Here is a 19,339-nt window from a genome sequence, read left to right as displayed (position 1 = left end):
AGTGTTTTCCAAACCTTTTCAGCTGAGACGTAGCAAGTGAACACATAAGATGTCCGGTATTTATACTTGCTAAAAGTATCAGAGGATGATAAACACAGCTAGAAAGTCATACTGAATGACATTGTGCAACAAATACATGTTAAGATATATCACAAAAAATTCAGAATCTGAAATCATTCTACACCCCTCCTGATATGCACATTTCTACAATGGTACAATGGTTCCCACTACCCGTCAAACCCTTCCCCAATCAGGCAGCTGAAAAGCATATTAGGCTTTTGTGTCTTGTAAAGAGCAACGGCTGATCTAAAAGCTTATCAAAGTATGATAAGTGCCAAAACAAATGTTTTCGTACAGTTTTTTCCAGACAACATTATTAATTAGTGTAAGTTGTGATGAGAGTCTGAACCTCGGGGTTTCATGTATGAAAGGGCGGCACTTAATGGAAGTAATATAAGATGTAATTTTATTATCCTTAACTTATTAAAAATTTAGTTTTGAACTGCCCTTCCAAATTTCCATTTGGTGTTAAGAGTAAATCCTTTTTACATTTGCTTCATTTTTTTTGGGCTCGGTTTATGTGGGTTAAAAGATAACACATGATCGTTCTGGTTACTAGTAATTTGGTATGATTCTTAAAAACATTTAGACAGATCTCTTAATATGCTATTATTTCGTAATGTGGTTTTGACTTATGTCAAATGATTACGTTGATATAAAAACACAGGAATATTGGACGAGTACTTTGATAGTTTGACAAGAAAAGAGTCAAATATTAAAACTGTTTAATATTTTGGGTCATACTCTGTCTAAGCAACTTGAGTTAACATTAAGCAGGCTAGTATCAGTCAGTTCATGCGTGTTTTAAGCTTGATAAGACACCTGTTTAACTAGTGGGCCTTCCTTGGTCCTATTGTTTAGCTATGTATACTAACCACTTTGTATACCTTAAAATCAAAGTGCCTTATCTGCAGTTATGATTTTTGAATTGTTTGTATACGCATTATAGTTATTGGCCTTTATGAATGACTATGATAATTTGTCTTTGGGAGATCACAGTTTTAACTTGGCAATTTGTGATAGACAATACAGCCTGCTGTGCAGTGCATTGTTAAAGTGTTTGAATGTACATTGGTCTTACTGTAAGAGCTCTGATTTGCATGAACAATTGCTCTCCGACTCGAACGCGTAGTAAGGCATAATTTTCATTTTGCAATTTTGTAAAGTTTTTAAGTTTACCAATGTCATATAAACCTAATCCAATTATTAATTACAACTAGTTTATTTAAAAGCATTCAATTTAGATTTTTGTAACGCTTGAAATGCATGATGCAACGTATGCTTGTTTCATTGTAACCTTGATGTATTGTTGGAATGTAATGGGAACCATAAGAAAGTATTTTGAGTGTTGCTATTACCTGTAAGTGATTACATAGTTTTTTCACCTTGTTTGTTACACTTACAAGCTATGTACCTGAAGTTACAGATATATATCCAAGAAGAGGTCCTTTAATGGATGCATCGATTTTTCGATAGATATCGAATCAGATTAGATAAATATTGAATTGGATATCCACTTGAAACATCAGCGTTTACATATTTCTTTTTTAAATTGCACTTCCGTCATAATAAACAGAACTTATGATAAAGAAATCTTAGTGAATCCTTCAACTTAACCAAAAAATTCTACCAAAAAACCACTTAACCAAAACTTCTGGCACATCAGACTTTTCTTATAAGAAAGTACTTTTGAAATTACTGTTGATATTTTGTATCACACACATAACCTACAAATATAACCTCTTAAATTTACTTCTCATAGCATCAGTTAGTAACAATACTCAATACTTGATTAAATTCTTTGTTCACATTGCAGGTTCATTATCATTGAGGAACTTTCAACTTCCATTTCATGTGAAACTAAAATTGAATTGCATTGTTTCTTACATATAAAACTCTGTCTGTCTTCCAGATTCATTCAATAAATACATGTGCTTGATCCACGGTCTGGATTTACCTTCATAGATTCATTATCACACCAAGGTAAAGAATGGAATGCCACACAAAAGGATTTGGTGCGCACTGCAGAATTCCGCACGGGTCGACTAATTACCATAATTCCTCCATCCATATCACTTCAGCCCCCATAGTTAAAATGAATTAATTATACAAGAAATCCAAGGCTGAAATTGAAGAACATTGTGGAGTCAATAATTTCTTAGGACGACCAATTATTCCATTTCATTGACATTGGAATGATGGTGAACTCATCCACCCAGAGTCAGTGATAAGTAAAAGCATTTGCAGAGAACATAATTAGAGAGAATTCTTACATTTTCAAGTAGCTATAAGAGATACAATACACAGGGCCGCCAAGAGGGGGGGGGGGGGGGGGGCAAAAGGGGCATATGCCCAGGGGCCCGGTAGCCTTAGGGGCCCAGGGGCCCGGCTGGGAAGTGGAAAATAAATGGCTGGAAAAACATTTTTCCCCTGCTATTAAAACATCTTGTACTATATATATATATATATATATATGTTTTGTGTGTCCTAAAATTACAGTCGATAACCAATAACCTAACCGAGCAGTACTTGTAAAATACTTGCGTAGTAGCAGAAATGGGAATGCCAGGTACGAGCACAATAGGTTTGCTTGGGCCCATAAACCCCTCCACTTGGGGTCAATGCCATTTAGACTCGCCCTTCTGAAGTAAAGAATGCGGTGATGGGCCCTGGCTGGAGGGGGTGTCATGGAGGGTGGTAGAATGTTGACGTTGATGGGTTTTGGGGGGGGGGGGATGTGGGAGGGAGCAACATTTGCTAGCAGGACTCTGCGACATCGTTTCTCTTTCTCTCCCCTCCCCCTTACCATTATCATTCAGAATTCCAAATTTTCCAAAGTTCTTCAGGCAGTACAGTACCGCAGTTTAGACGCAGAACGTATAGCGGGAAATCATTGAGAGTGCATAGTTTAAAATGTGTGAATGTTTTAGTGGGGAAGTTTAATATTTATAAATAAATCTGAAAAAAAATGTTCAATGCTTTAAAGTGTCATTAAAACATTATTGGAAGGAGTGGGAATATAACTTTTACTTATGATTTCATCATTGGTCGGCTGCTAAGAGTACTAGTGTTATGAGAAAGACCTTCTGCTATTGTGAATACTTGTAGTTGTGGCTGCGAGGTTCCATTATAGAACATTATACGCATAAATCGGGGGCTCAGAAGCGCAAGGAACGAGGGAAGAAATCAGAGGTTAGTAAAAGAGGCAGTAGAACCTTGTTTGATGTTGGTGTTAAAGTGAATCCACAGTCACAGCTGAAAACTCCAGATTGTGGTGAAAAAGAGGAGTTTGTTGAGTTTGTTGTTCCTGACAGAATGGTTTCCGAAGAAGTAGGCAGTGAGTTGATTTGTCTCCTTCAAAATGTGAAAATATTGTTTTTCCTGAGAGTAATGTTTTGAAAGCAGTAATATGTACAGTTGATTTACCTTTAGAATGTGAAAAAAATATTGTGTTATCTGAGCCATTGCCAACAACATCAGAATGGCAAGTGTCTCCCGACCTTGGGAAATTTGGGAGTGGGTACTTAAATGCACATATTGTTGAAAATATTGTTCGTAAAGGGCCCCCTAAAATTCCTGACAACCTTCCAAATGATGGGAAACGAGCATTTACCAGAACAGTTTTATTTTCTAAACATAAGAATGGGGTAAAAGTTTTCAGAGATTGGCTTGTGTGGAGTGAAACAAACAAGTCACTTATGTTTTCGTTGTAAATTATTTAGTTGCAGCTCTGATGTCCCCGAATCTTGGAAATCCGTTTTGTGTAGTGACGAAGGGTGGAAACAAGAGTATTCATGGCGCAAGCTATATGATAAATTGCCGTCTCATGAAGTGAGTGCTCGCTATAAGCAATGCTATATTAAATGGAGAGAACTTGAAAGCCAACTCAACAAAGGAACTGACATACTTGCTCATTTTAATACTGAAATTGGTTTGAAAGTAAAATATTATCTATTTCACAGGGTATTGTCCATAGTTCTGTTTCTTGGTGAGAGAGGCCTTGCATTTAGGGGCACTTCTAGCAAAATTCGAGATTCCAATAATGGAAAGTTTTTAGGAGTTATTGAGTTATTAGCTCAGTACGACCCACTGCTAAGAGAGCACATTACTAAAGTACAGAATGCTCAAAGAGATGGGAAAAGGCTACAAGCTCACTCACTATCTTTCTCCTGACTCACAAAATGAATTAATTGAGGCTTGTAGTGCCAGGGTTCTTCAAGCAATACTTGCAGAGAGAGAAAAATTGAAATATTTTGTGTTGCTAGTAGATGCGACACCAGATGCAGCACATACTGAGCAGACAACTTTCGTTTTAAGATATGTGTTAGATTGTGATTCATCATTTATGATAGTGGAGAGATTTTTGAGTTTTGTGTCGTGCAATAAAAAAACAGGACGAGACATTGCAAATTTGATCATTGGTGAGCTGGAAAAACATAAAATTCCTTTCGCTGACTGCAGGGGACAAGGCTATGACAACGGTGCCAACATGTCTGGCATATACAATGATACACAAACTATCATTTGTGAACTGAATAAGCTTGCTATATTTTCAAACTGTGGTGCACATAGCCTAAATTTGTGTGGCTTGAATGCTGCTGAGTGTTGTCAAGATGTTATCACGTTTTTCGGAATGGTCCAAAAAGTTTATAATTTCTTTTCTCGTAGCCCACAGCGATGGGAGGTATTGCAGAAAGAAATTGGTTGTTCCTTGCATAGCCTTTCTAGAACAAGATGGTCTGCTCGAGTAGATAGTGTCAAACCATTTGCTAAACATTTGCCCCTTATCAAGCATGCACTAAATAAATGCAAAGAAATGAATCTATCAGCTGAATGTAAAACGGAAATTATGGGGATTTCACAATATTTCAAGTCCTTCAAATGTATTTTAATGGCTACAGTTTGGTTGGAAATACTCGTAGCAATTGACTTCAGAAACAAAGTTTTACAAGCCCGAGATGCGACTCTCGATGTAGAAGTCGCAAATATCAACAATCTGATTGAAGAACCAAAGGAGCTTCGTGATCAATGGAAGGGTCTTCTAATCAAAGCAAGGTTAGTAGCCGAGGCTATGGCCACTGATCTTCTGACCGATACTGATTTTAAGGAGAGAAGAATGAAGAAAAGAAAATGTTTCCATGATGAAATCAAAGAAGATGAGTCAATGTCTCTGATGAATGAGAATGAGACACTTGAAGAACAGGAATTCAGAGTGAATGTATTTTACAAACTTATTGACTCAGTTGTTAGTGGACTAACTGTACGATTCACTGTCGCCAGAGAAGTTAGCTGTATGTTTAAATGTTTGTGGCACTACCTGGATATGGATGACCAAGACATTGAACATATGTGCATGAAGCTGTGTGAAAAATATTCCGAGGACATAAATATCTATGTATCTAATGAAATGAAACATCTCAAATCAATTCATGTTTCAAATATTGGTCCAAACCAGTTGAAACCAATCCCGCTTTTAAACACACTATGGAGATTAAAATTGGATAGTTTATTTCCAAACGTGTGTATCGCTGTTTGAGTGTTCTGCACAATTCCCGTGACAGTTGCCAAACCCGAAAGTCCTTCAGCAAAATGAAGAAAATAAAAAATGTACATCGCTCAACCATGTCTCAGGAAAGGATTAGTGGGCTCACCTTGCTTGCCTTAGAGCCTTATCTCACTCGGTCATTGAACTACAATGATGTAATAACGATTTTGCTTTGAAAAAGGCACGGAAAACAGATTTGTTGTGAATACTTCTGAACTATTTAATTGTTAGTAAATCAATATATTGAGTAGCATAATCCTTTTAAATGCATTATATGTTTGAAATTTTAAATAATATACTACAGTGTATGATTATTCTGAATGTAGTGATTTTATATGAAGTAATGACTGTTCTGTTGTAAAACATTTTGAAGTGTTATTAAATTTAGACATTTTTATATAGTATATGACATTTGAATTGTTGTGTTTTAGTAGGATGTAAAATATATATCATTGTTATTTAAAATACATGTCATTTATGATTTTGCATCGAACTAAGGGTATTAAATTAATTTGTATAAATTATTAATATGTATTACAAATTTTTCAATGTAATGAATGTGGTTCAATGTGTTTAATGTTTTCCAAGTAATAAAAATTATTATTATTTTAAATTATTTTAATAATATTTATATTCAGAATAAATTATTATACTTATGTATTTTAAACACTCATATAATAATGCAATTTCTGATTACCATTTAAGTTTTTTTTTTTTTAGCAATATTGTCGCGGTTTGAAATTTTGCAGGGTTGTTGAAATCAAATTTAGGAACTTTACTGACGGGACTCTGGGCTGGCTGCTCTGTTCACTCGTCAGCGCAAGTGGCGTGACCATGTAATTGGGGCACGGGGCCGGCGCGGCGCGCTGCGGGCTTGCAGAATTTTGTTTGTTTGTTTGGCCGCGCGCTGGCGCAGCCACGGGCCGCAGTTACTGGGGCGCGCTGTCGTAACAAGCCGCACGGTGTGGCCTGCACGTCGGGGTAGAGGGGGGTAGTCTTCCCAGACGTTCTAGTTAGTTGTTTAGTAAATTTGACTTCAATAACGAGCTTTTGTTATGGTAGGCGCGGCAGGGCGCGCGAATTTAAGCGCAAGTGAGTGGTGACTCGGGGCTCACTCAGGCGGAGGCTATGCGTCTCACCTGTGGCCACGAGTTGTTAGTTCGTTCGTGATGTAGGAATTCAGGCTCACTCTGGCGGAAGCTATGGCGGTCGCCAGAGGTTACGAGTTGCTAGGTCGTAAAGTAATTCAAGTTAGGTCATAATGTAGTCGTCTTCAAGCTTTCGGGCGGAGGCTATGGCCCTCGTCACTAGTCGTTTAGTTCTAATTTTTAAAATGTAATGTTCGTTTTGTTTTCAAGGGCAGGAGAGGCCCCTACGTTAGTTTTAAGTAATCGATCAAGAAAGGCTTTTCGGAAAATGTGAGTATGGACTTATCTTTGTTTTAATTTTAAGTATTAATTATGATTTGATGTATTCGGAATGATTAGGGAAGAGTTTAGTGAAGTTCTCTCTTTCTCTCTTGTAAAGATCGTTCAGTAGTTAAGGAAGTAATGAAGAGATTATTGTTTTAGATTGTAATCCCGCTATTTAAATGTTCTTTAAAAATGATGTTGATTATTTGACGTTAAGAATAAAATCATTTTAATTTAGTATTATGTTATTTTGCAAAATCTCCTTAGTTCAGCTCTCACCAGACATCCTGTACGGGATGACGAACCTATGATCCTAGGTACAGTAAAGTATTTTATGAAGTTAAGACTAGTTGATGCCAAGCGAGTTGTTTCTATGTAAAGAGCTACGATTCTCTCCCCCCTCTGAAAGTGAGACGTGACAGAAATGGTGGAGGCGCCGGGTAGGTTCTATTTCTGGAGAGAGAGGGAGATTTTTTATGTTTATTATTAAGGTAGTTTCAGATGATAGCAGGTTAATAAAAGTTTACTTGAGGAGAGGATTACAGAATTTTAGTCTAAGTGGAGGAAGTCTGCGAGTTTTTTTGACGTAACAGATGTTTATTTGAGGATACTTGTAAGGATAAAGTTTATAGTGATAAGTTGTTTTAAGTCGTTGAGTTTATCGGGGATTATTACGTGAGGAGAATACGTTATAATTTAAATGCTTAATAGAGATAATGCAAGTGGTTTAATTTAAGTGAAATTAATTTTAAGATTGTAGGTTAAGAGAGTTAAAATTTAAAATAAAGTTTTTTTTCGTAAATAGGATTTTTGCATTCAAGTGAAGTTTGTTTGTTGTCGTGCGCGTAGGAGACGAGACGTACGAATTAAATCAGTCGAGGGAAGGATAGACGTTAGAAAGGAATTAAAGAGTAAACGAGAGTTTATTTAAAAGAGAGTTATAAAATTTATAGTGATGTTTTGTTTTAATTAGAAAAATGTTGAGAGTTGTTTCAGAACGACACGTCAGTGGACGTGGCAGAATGAACACGTGACGGGGAGGTGCTGAGACCTAGCGGAGAACGGAGGAACCGCAAGCGAGGGTTGGCGCACCTGATGGAATTCGGTGACGTCACGGGCTCATACGGAGACGTGGACGGCCGTGACCTTGTTTTGATCAGCTGTACGGTAACTTAGCGATAAGAAAATAGACTATTATTTAATAAATTTAAATTTAAGTGTGTTTTAGGAGAAGAGGAACTTTCACTATGTAAGTAATTTATTTTTAGAAGTGTATGATGTATAGGCTAGAAGTGTTTCGTTGTAAGTTGTTTATGTTTTTGTTAGTTAAATTCTACCTCGGTTTTAAAAATAATTTTTGGGATTTGTAAACAGTTATAAGGAGGTACACTATAAAATCGATAAGCATTGAGAAAAGTGGGAAGGATAGTTTTTGTGTGTAGAGGGAATTTACTCCAAGGGAACAGAGAGACAAAATTAATGTTTTCATTAGGGCGAGGGACCCTAAGGTGAGGTGTTGTATCCCTGGGAAGTAGGGATTGTAGAGCAGACCCATAGTAGATGGGCTGGCTACGTGAATTAAGGGTCAGGAGAATCCTGAGAGTTGTGAGTAGTTTGGGGCAGGAGTTCCCCAATGGTAGTACCGAAGTGGCTATCCTGTATGGGATAGGGTACCATTTCAATGAAGTTTGTTGGTGGGGTTATAATCCCTTGTTGTGTAGTAGGCCTATAGCAGATAGGCACTACAGTGAAATTTTTTGGTTATTTTGGAGGGAAAATGTCCCTGGAGGTTAAGTAAGATTGGATTCAGTTAGGAAGGAGGGAAATGAGAAACATTGATGAAGAGAGTTAGTGTACTTGCCTAATGTGAAATTGAATTTTAATAAATTAATTAATGAGAAAGTTTTTTTTTGGTCAAATGATAATGGAAGATAGCTAGATAATTAATTAATTTTTTTTTGAGTAAGGTGTTTTAAGTAATGAAATAAAATAAGGTGAAGTAATTTGAATAATTGGGGAGGAGTTTCTTTAAGAGTTTAGATAATTGTTTTTGAATTTATTGAGATATTCAGCCAGTGGAGTTTGAGTGTGAGTGATACAGTGAGATTTCAAGGAAATCGGTTGTTTATTAATTAGTACAAATGAGATTTTATGATTAAGAGTCAGTAAGCATAGTTAAATTTACGACATGATATTTGGTGACAGTTTACAGTTATTAAGGAGAAAACAGAGTAATCTATTTATTTTTATTTTAATGGTTTGAAGATAAGATTATGAATTTTTTTTGGAAGTTTCTTTGGCATGTTTGAATAATTTTTATTTGGATTTTAAGAAATTACAGAGAAAATTTAATTGATTTACATTAGTTTGGAATTTTGGAGGTTTAATGTTCGATTAGCCCTAACTTGATGGTCGGATCCCAAAAGAATGCCGTAAAACCGATAGCCATTTGAGAGGAATGCGGTAGGCGCTTGTGTAGAGAGGGGTTGTGGGAAAACTCCTTGGGACTGATGGCAGATCAGGGGCCCTAAATAGTGTGTGATGCTGTAAAACCAGTGCAGGGAAAGCCTGGTATGCTTAAATTTTTTTTGGGCACAGGTTAGGTAAACCTGGGGTTCCATGGGATTTAGTCATGTTAGCTGCTGTGGGACATTAAGATTTCCAGGCTCCATAGTAAATTCAATGTTAATTTTTGTTTTCTTAAAATAATAAATTTTTTTTAAATTTTTTTTGAGATATTTGATTTGTAACAGTGAATACAGACCCCGAGGAATAAGAGTTGTCATGATGTGAGAGAAGAAGGTGGTAGGCCTAAATGGTACAGGCACCACAGAGGTTATTTGTATTGCATAATTTAAATATAAGGAAACTTGAGAAATTGAAATTTTGTTGTTGGGTTGGACACCCATAAGAAGAGTATAGGCAGAATTTTTATTGTTATGAGATGTCTAATTTAATTGAAAAAAAGAAAGTTCAAAGATGCAAGGTAACATTATTATTGTAATAATTGAAAGAGATTAAGAGGTAGAGAGAAATAGGTAATAATTTTTAAGTAAGTACTACAGTTTACATATAGGAAGTAAGTAACTAAGAATGAATAATAAGTTAAGTCTAGTGTAAAAGTTTTTTTTAAGTTTGTTAAGTTAGAAGTCATAGTAAATCTTTTTTAAGAGAGAATGTATTTGATAGGAAGTATTGTAAACTTATGGGAATTTTAGGGTAACATAAATAATGTATGTAATGAATAATAAATAGATGGTAGGTCTTAAGTTAGGATTAACATTTGAAGCAGAATTTAATTAAGAAGAAGGAAAATAAGTAGGCCTAATAAATAGAAAAAAAAGAGTATTTTAGGGTAAAGAAATTTTTTTAAAGTAATAAACAATGAATAATAATGTTGTTTCAGGGTAATGTGTACTAATAATACAATTTTTTTTGCAGGAACAGAGATAATAGGAATTATGTAACTTAAATTAAGATGTATTTTTGAAACTGTTACAGATTCCTTAAGATGAGCTGAGCAGCAGTCCAGTTTACAAGATGACAAGAGTTCGAGAGACAAGATACAAGATCACTGAAACAAGAACCAAGACTGAAGATTCAAGAGAAGATAAAGCTGGCAGCCATGGACTTACAAGTGAAGATTAATAAGGTCATGTAAAATTTTAATTTTTGGAAGACAGCCACTGTAGTTTTTTTTGTTATAAACACTCTTTATAGAACTTTTTAGGTTATAGTAATGTAATGGAACTAGTGAGTTGTGATAGCTGTCAAAGAGAACTAATACATTAAGTTTAATGTTAAAGTTAATTTTCTTTATTTACAGAGGGATTAGGAGTTTTTTTTTAAACCTTATTTAGGTTGGAATTTAAATACAATAGCTTATTATAAATGTGTACGAACAGTTCAAGTTCACAGTACTGATAGGAAGGTCAGATGATCTTATTGATTTTGATGATTTGTTTTTGAGTTGATTTTAAGTGTTGTGGATTATACAATGAAATAGTTCTGAAAACTTAAATTATTTCAAACTAAGAAATAGTAAATTTAATTTTAACTCAAAGGACACCAGAATTAAAATTTTTTGAAATAGTAATGTTCGGAAAGTTTTATACGTTACAAGAAAGGTTATAAACAAACTGATCAAATGGAATAAGGATGCAGTAAATCACAGGTTCAGTTAGAATTATTGATTAGCTTTTGAGGTTATGAAGGAAAAGTAGCTATAATTTAAAAGTTTGAATAAAAATAGTTTTTTTATTGGTTTGAAATAAAAACATTTAAAAGTTAATTAGTTATGATCTAGGTGGGTGATGGGATGGGAATTGGCCACTCTTTTTCCCTATAACCTCCCTAACATGGCCTTCTATTACAACTAACAGAAAAAAAAGAAGAAGAAAAAGAAGACTTATTATTAGTTAGAATGTTTTTTCATGAAGATACCTGATGAACTTTTATTGTTTGGAAGAATAGAAGCAAGGTTAATCAGATTATTTACTTGGAAGAAGAAGAAGATAAAGCTGTTTTATTGCTCGACAAGCCAGAGATTGGTGTTTCCCCTCTGAGCTTCTATTGACTTCGTTGTTTTACTCTCATGGGATAGCTGGTTCGGCACCATGGAGAGAGATTGGTGGGCATTGTGGTTGCCCCCAGAAGAAAAGAAGAGTAGAAGAGGTTATGGGTGGGTCATGTGAAGGGACCTTCAACCCAGTTACTTTGTGGCGACTATTGGATGCTGTATAGAGAAGATCAAGAGTCAAGAGTTAGGGAAAATCATTGGAGGTCATGTTTCCCTTCCTTAAGTTTTTCCTATGAAATTGTTTTCCTGATTAGATTATGCTAAGGGTGGGATACTTTATGTTAGCAGTTGAATTAATTAATTTTATTTTTTTTTGTGTGTTTGCATCCTTGCGCATCGATTGCAGTTTAGATGTTAGTTTTGTATTTGTCAGGCGTGATGGTAATGCCTGTTGATGATGTTTCAGAATTGTAATCTGTTCGTGATGAGGATGGCACAACTCCGAGGCAGATGTGGGGAGAAGATGTGAGCTGCCCTGGAAGCCAGTCCAGTAGCTGTTGGAGTTCATTGGTGTTTGCTGATGGCCAGCCCAGGGAGCTACTCTTCTCGACAACACTGACTTCGAGGAGTTGCACCAACCTTCACGAGATAAGAGTTAAAATTAATTTGGAACACTAAAGAAATAATAATTGTCAAGAATTTGCACATTGTTTAACGAATACTGAGAAACTAAGTAAATTAATTTAATTTGTAAAGAGAGCTTCACTAACAAACAATTTTTTTTAGTATTGAGAACTCGAGCCTCTGAAGGTTCCTGTGAGAACAAACCAGATAAAAGTATTACATTTTTATTTTAATGAATAATTGTTTTAAATGATCTTGTGCAGAATCTAGATGTATGTTCAGCAATTAAGGAACTAAGAAAATTATTATTTTTGTGAAACGATGAATTTATAGTTATGGTTTGATGGAAAAAGACAATTTGTAATTTTGAGGTAGCTCGATGGGGCTCGAGCTCTGTGAGGGGAGGGTTATGTCGCGGTTTGAAATTTTGCAGGGTTGTTGAAATCAAATTTAGGAACTTTACTGACGGGACTCTGGGCTGGCTGCTCTGTTCACTCGTCAGCGCAAGTGGCGTGACCATGTAATTGGGGCACGGGGCCGGCGCGGCGCGCTGCGGGCTTGCAGAATTTTGTTTGTTTGTTTGGCCGCGCGCTGGCGCAGCCACGGGCCGCAGTTACTGGGGCGCGCTGTCGTAACAAGCCGCACGGTGTGGCCTGCACGTCGGGGTAGAGGGGGGTAGTCTTCCCAGACGTTCTAGTTAGTTGTTTAGTAAATTTGACTTCAATAACGAGCTTTTGTTATGGTAGGCGCGGCAGGGCGCGCGAATTTAAGCGCAAGTGAGTGGTGACTCGGGGCTCACTCAGGCGGAGGCTATGCGTCTCACCTGTGGCCACGAGTTGTTAGTTCGTTCGTGATGTAGGAATTCAGGCTCACTCTGGCGGAAGCTATGGCGGTCGCCAGAGGTTACGAGTTGCTAGGTCGTAAAGTAATTCAAGTTAGGTCATAATGTAGTCGTCTTCAAGCTTTCGGGCGGAGGCTATGGCCCTCGTCACTAGTCGTTTAGTTCTAATTTTTAAAATGTAATGTTCGTTTTGTTTTCAAGGGCAGGAGAGGCCCCTACGTTAGTTTTAAGTAATCGATCAAGAAAGGCTTTTCGGAAAATGTGAGTATGGACTTATCTTTGTTTTAATTTTAAGTATTAATTATGATTTGATGTATTCGGAATGATTAGGGAAGAGTTTAGTGAAGTTCTCTCTTTCTCTCTTGTAAAGATCGTTCAGTAGTTAAGGAAGTAATGAAGAGATTATTGTTTTAGATTGTAATCCCGCTATTTAAATGTTCTTTAAAAATGATGTTGATTATTTGACGTTAAGAATAAAATCATTTTAATTTAGTATTATGTTATTTTGCAAAATCTCCTTAGTTCAGCTCTCACCAGACATCCTGTACGGGATGACGAACCTATGATCCTAGGTACAGTAAAGTATTTTATGAAGTTAAGACTAGTTGATGCCAAGCGAGTTGTTTCTATGTAAAGAGCTACGATTCTCTCCCCCCTCTGAAAGTGAGACGTGACAATATATACATCAAAATTAATTATTATTTGTATTTTGATGGGATTAACAATGTAAAAGTGCACTGAGATAATACATGCAAATGCTCTCTTTTTTTTGCATAACTAGGAAATTGTTATGTATGTTAAAATGATGGATGCAATTTTACGATACCATATATATTTATGGTATACGTAGTACGTAGTAGTGGTATGCAAAAAAAAAGGAAGGGGGCCTACTACCCCAGCTGCCCAGAGGCCCACAAATTCTCTCAGCGGCCCTGACAATACACAAACATAATTTAAAACCCACTTCTTCTATATCTACATAGATCTGCAGTCACAAAAATCTGCTTGTTGAAAGTTGAGGTAGATAAAATTTCCTGTAATATGTTATAAAAAGTATTGCAGGCAGGAATCTATTCAATTATATTTCACGTAACTACAAATTTATCACACAACTCACTAAGTCTGGAGTTGCATTGCGAGCATAAGGGTGAGTTAAGAGAGCAATTTATTGATGCCTTAGACTATCTTTAAAGAGCCCAATTAGAATACAGTGTAGACTTATGTAGCCAAAGCAAAATGCTAGGGAAGAAATAACTTCAGAGCTTACATTGAAAAACACGGATGACAGAATAAAGAGGTTTCCCTCACAGAAAAAGATTTGGGAGGTATAGTCCTGCGACAGTTAAAAGGTACGGTCTTCTTCTACAGCAATGTGTGGGTATTGACACACATGGCTGTTCAGTAATGCAATCGGAAACATGATAGGCAGCCGCTAAAATACAGAAAGAAGCTAAAAATATTTTCAGGGTTTCTCTGAATAACAATATTTTTAAATGGAACAAGGTGCCTGCTATAAGAAATTTGATTGCAATTATGAAGGAAACTATTTCATTCTTTCCTTCTTTTGAGAAGAAAAACATTGTGGGTATTAAACTGCCCTTACAGCACAAATACTGTCTCATGCTCACTGTCTCTAAAGCCGTTGAAACTGTTTGAGCCATTGTGAGCCATTTTTGTGAATCGCTGGTAATTCATGTTGCACGATGATGTGCTGTGAAACAATACATGCGCATATGTGAAACAGATAAACTGTTAAGAGTTTTGGATTTTATGCAAGTTTACATCAGACACATTTCTCTATGCTATGGCATACATGTCCTTATGTTCTTCCTGAGGCAAATATAATTTATTTACAGTAGATGTTGCTGGCACAAACATTTTGAACATTGCTTGTCTGTAGTACAAACCTACTATGTTGTTAATTAGCAGCTGTATTTGTTCACAGCATTTTGACGTTATAGACAACACGTGACCATTTTCATATGCTGAAGCACCTATACTTTATTCCATGTAGATTTTGTGGGTGCAAGCATTTTTTACCATGCTCATCTGTTATGCCATCTTATAATATTGTTAGTTACCAGCTTTGCTTAGTCTGGACATTATAACCAAATTGTATTCACATTTACAGTGCATTTATGAACAATATATCTTTTCCTGTTGTTATTATAATCCACTGAATTAGCATTGCCAGTTTATTTGCATGTACTATATATTCACATTTACTATATATATTTAATGTGATCATAATGGGATCTTAGGATTGACATCGTCCAGGGCTATGCCCTCCCTTAAGCCCGATGTTTCTCGCCACTTTAGACCCCTTCTCCTCCCATCACACTATGTTCCAAACTGCTCACCGTGTTTGTACGTGTGCATGTTAAGAGAGTTTGATTAGCGTGCCACATACTACTGCAGGAGGGTGCAGAAATCTCAGTGCTTTGTTCCTGTAAATTAAGTAAATAAATTGATATGTAACTTGTTTTGTTTGTTCCCTAGTGTTTTGTGTTTTTAGTGGACAGAGTGACCACTTCAAGATGGGTACTTTCAATTATAATGTAATAAATACTCCAAAACCTGAACATTGCAGAACAGTCCCGAAGAGGGCCTTAATTAATAATTTGTTTGTTTTAAATAGTTTACTTAATCAGTATTATTGTTTGCAGCCATTGGGCTAAGTGTAAGTAAGGTTTGTGCGTAGTCATTCCTTTTACCGGTGGCAAGCTTTTCCAAATTTTGTAATGGTCAACAGCCGGAAACAGGCAGGTGACCTGCCTCTAGGGCGGGTTAAGAGGAGTCCAGTCTGTTGCCGCCGCTACTCGAGGTAAGGAGCTCCACTCACCTGTCATTTTAAATCTTGCGATTCTCTGATCCATTTCGATCTGTTTGCTTAAATTATATAAATCACTTTAACATAACTTCAGGGCTCATCTCTGGCAGTAGACTGCTTTACATAATTATTATTTTTATACATTACTGAATTTGCCAAATCCTATGAACTCTAATTCTGTACAGCATATGTGGGCAAGAGCGGATGCGGTTGAAACCTTTCTGAGGGGTTCGACTGCCAAGCCGGTGTTTCAGTAACTAGTAACTATTACTTGCATTACAGGCACTTCCAATTGGTGGAAGTTAAAAGAGATACCTCTGATTCATAATACCTGTCCTTTCATCTCAAAAATAAATCCATATTGATTTTGCCGTCATCCGGGGTCTCGGGCTCGAGTCCCGGTGTGGCTTTTAGTGGGAAAAGGCGGTTCTTGATCTGTGTTGTCCGGGTGGGCGCCAGACTAGCTCGTTTCTAGTCGTGAATTTGGGGTCGTGGATGTATGTGCCCCTGCGTGGCCCACTAGGGCCGGCGGCGGTGTTGCGTGAGATGATTTTAAATAAGAGACGTGGAGTTGAGGTGGCGGTGTCGTACCTTTTATTCAGAGGAGCGAGTCGTACACAAAACAACACTCTACAGAGGTCCCCGGGGGGGTTTTTACTTGTTATTCCGTGGCGCCGTATCGTTTGTGTTCCGCGTTACGTGGCCTCGGATGCTGTTATGTCTCAGACGTCTCACTGGGTACGCAGGTAACGTAATTTCGTAACACAAAGGCGGGACACAAAATACACTGAATTAAGGGGGTGCGCATAAGTTACGTGGCACTCGTTACTCGGGTAACGTAAGTTAGCAATACAAAACACGGGATACAAAAATACACTGGATTAAGGGGGCGCGCACAAGTTACGTGGCACTCGTTACTCGGGTAACGTAAGTTAGCAGTACAAAATACGGGATACAAAAATACACTGAATTAAGGGGGCGGGCGATTGGAGACGGCCAATCCCGTATGCAAATGTCTCGGCGCGGGTGTTGTGCCCACTGTGGTGAAACACGCACCGCAATTAAGTTTGTCCAAGTTCCCTTGCGGGTTTGTGGTCAGCGCCGTGCGCGTGACCTTAAATAAAGTTCTGTATGTTGCGGGAGACGGCCCGTGCCGTATGCTGAAGAGCAGCCCCGCTGACCAAGTGTGGTGCGGGGTGTCCTTAAGTTGATGCGGCCGGATTAGGTCCTGGACCGAAAAAAGGGACCGGGTACTCACGGAGAGGTTAAGTAATAAAAGGGGTTTGGTTAGTTAGTGACTATATTTACCGGACGTTACTTTCGATGTAGACAAAGGATGTTGCCTCTCCGTGGGACGTAGGTCCGCCCCGGTCCGTGAGCTGCGCTGAACTGCCGAACTGGCATGGCGTCCGAGGGAGGCTCGGCCTCTCTCGCGCCAGGCGTGACCTCATTACGCTAGACTCCAAACGGGTGTGTCTGGAAGAGATTTTATTGTCGCTAAAATCCTAATTTAATGTTTCAGGAGGAATGGGTACGGTTCTTCTCTTGTCTACTCAGGTTTCCGCGGCTTTGCGTTTAATTGCTGTTCGGCTCGCCTGACTCGGGTGGGCCATGGCCAGGGGTGTGTTCCGTTAGCGGGAGCGTATACTGGCGGGTGCAGGTCGGGCTCTGGGGTGGTCGTCGGCCAGACGACGTCAATTTTTTGATATCTAGTTCTAGAACCACCTCATCACTAATGTCAGCAAAAAAGGTCCAAAAAAATGGCCATGTTTCAATGCTTGCCACCATATCTAGCTGTTCTTGCACGGGTGAAGTCCCCAGTTGCTGTCCTCAGTCTGTATGGTAATAGCTATTTGCTACTTATCATGTCTGTGCAAACTATGGATGCCAAGGCTCCAGTGTCAACTGTAAGAAGACACTGCCTGCCATTGACACATCCATTCAGTAGTAGAATGTCACTGCCTCTACAGAGTATGGATATGGGGAAGACCATAGCAACTATTATTTCTCGAACAGCTGGCATTTGCCCCTTCAAACCAGCTTCTGATCATTTCCCTGTTGCACTTATTACTATGGGGTTTTCTAGCATGTTGGGCAGTCCCACTAAATATGCTCTAGTTCTTGGCAGGCAAAGCACCGTGGGCTACCTGTCCTCCAGAACTGGTAACCTTGAGTACCATTCACCAGTTTCTTCAGAGCCATTATAATAACCCCTTTGCTGGTGGTGGCATTAGTATTTCCCTCATGGTACAGTTCTAAATACATTCTTCTTGTCTTGATATTGGTGTTCCTGGCTACATTGAGTGCCAATTCTGTCTCTAGGATATGAACTAACGCATCGCAACCTTTCTTGTGGCGGCCCGTACGTAGGGTTTGCTGGACCTCTGCATTCCTGAGTCCATCTATAAATGCACTAGTAGCTAACTGCTGTTAAAACTCTCCAGGAGCCTTAAATTCCTTAATTGTTTCCGAGAGTTGCTGTTGGCGTATCTTCAAAGCATTCCTGTACACCTCGTCCATTTGTCTGTCGCCATATCTTAGCTAAAGAGGTTCTACTAATAAAGCATCATCATTCTGGTTCGGATCTGGTATGGCCTGAATCAACTCAAGAAGAGGTCATCGAAGAGCCAAAACCAGTGCAGTGACTATTCTTCATCTCCTCTAGTCTACTCTTCATTTTCTCCTGGATACTCTATTTTGGCCAAGTTCATCAGCTTCAATCTTCCTCCTCAACATGCACTGACAACTTACTGTCAATAATGTATTAGTTATATTCAAATTTCACCTATGACCTATCCTAAACTTCTACTATAAACTAACACTCACTTTATTACATTCAAAACTAACATTAACTTTATTACACTCAAAATTAACTATAGTTCCTTTAACGTTTATCTGAAAATAGTTACATTCTAACATTTTTATGATTTATTTTATTTTAAATTTAAAACTGACTCCTAAATCTATTCATTAGGGTTATCCCATTTCTGACACCACATGTTACGAGTGTAGGAATAACAGGTTTGAAAGGATAGCCAAAGTAATTAAATACAGTTATGTTCATTAACTAATAATTGCAATATTAATTAAATTAGAATAATTTAAATGTCTGTCCACAAAACCATTACACTTTCATTAAATCCACAATTAACTCTCCCCAATGGAGCTCAGCTTTGACAATGGCTCTCACTCTACTGATCATCTCTTAACACACAATGCCTCACACTACTCACTCATCCGCCACATAAACAACCCCATATGGGATGCTTCGGTCCACGATGCACCAATCTTCACACACAAAGCCAGTCGTCCGCTATCACTCACCAAGGGGTCACTCACCTCTTCACTTCACTGTCTCGCAGGCCAGTCTCGCCGTTTATATTCCTATCAGCCCCACTCTGGAAAGGTCTCACAGCCCTTCAAAGTGTCATGTCATCAGAATCCCTGAATTACACTCGAAGCTCCTAGAACAATGGCATCCTAGTTATGCCACTTCATACAGCAGGGG

At 37.9% G+C, this 19,339-nt stretch overlaps 1 protein-coding gene across 13 annotated transcripts in view; it reads right to left on the bottom strand.

Moving 5' to 3' along the window:
• LOC134529340 (ribitol-5-phosphate xylosyltransferase 1-like) overlaps positions 1 to 19,339 on the bottom strand; it is a 92,496-nt gene that overhangs the window by 34,557 nt on the left and 38,600 nt on the right. Inside the window, exon 5 of one of the 13 annotated variants that reach the window (XM_063363302.1) lies at positions 17,136 to 19,295. The exons of the other annotated variants lie outside the window; for them this stretch is intronic. Coding sequence (XP_063219372.1) covers positions 19,259 to 19,295 — 37 coding nt within the window. The 3' untranslated portion in view covers positions 17,136 to 19,258. Of the gene's footprint in view, positions 1 to 17,135; positions 19,296 to 19,339 lie in introns of those variants that run through there. 13 annotated transcript variants of the gene reach the window in all.

The sequence above is a fragment of the Bacillus rossius genome, chromosome 2 (genome assembly GCF_032445375.1).
Source record: "Bacillus rossius redtenbacheri isolate Brsri chromosome 2, Brsri_v3, whole genome shotgun sequence".
NCBI classification, from domain to species: Eukaryota; Metazoa; Arthropoda; class Insecta; order Phasmatodea; family Bacillidae; genus Bacillus; species Bacillus rossius.
Note: the sequence above shows the minus strand (reverse complement) of the source record. Positions and strands in the feature narration are given on the sequence as shown.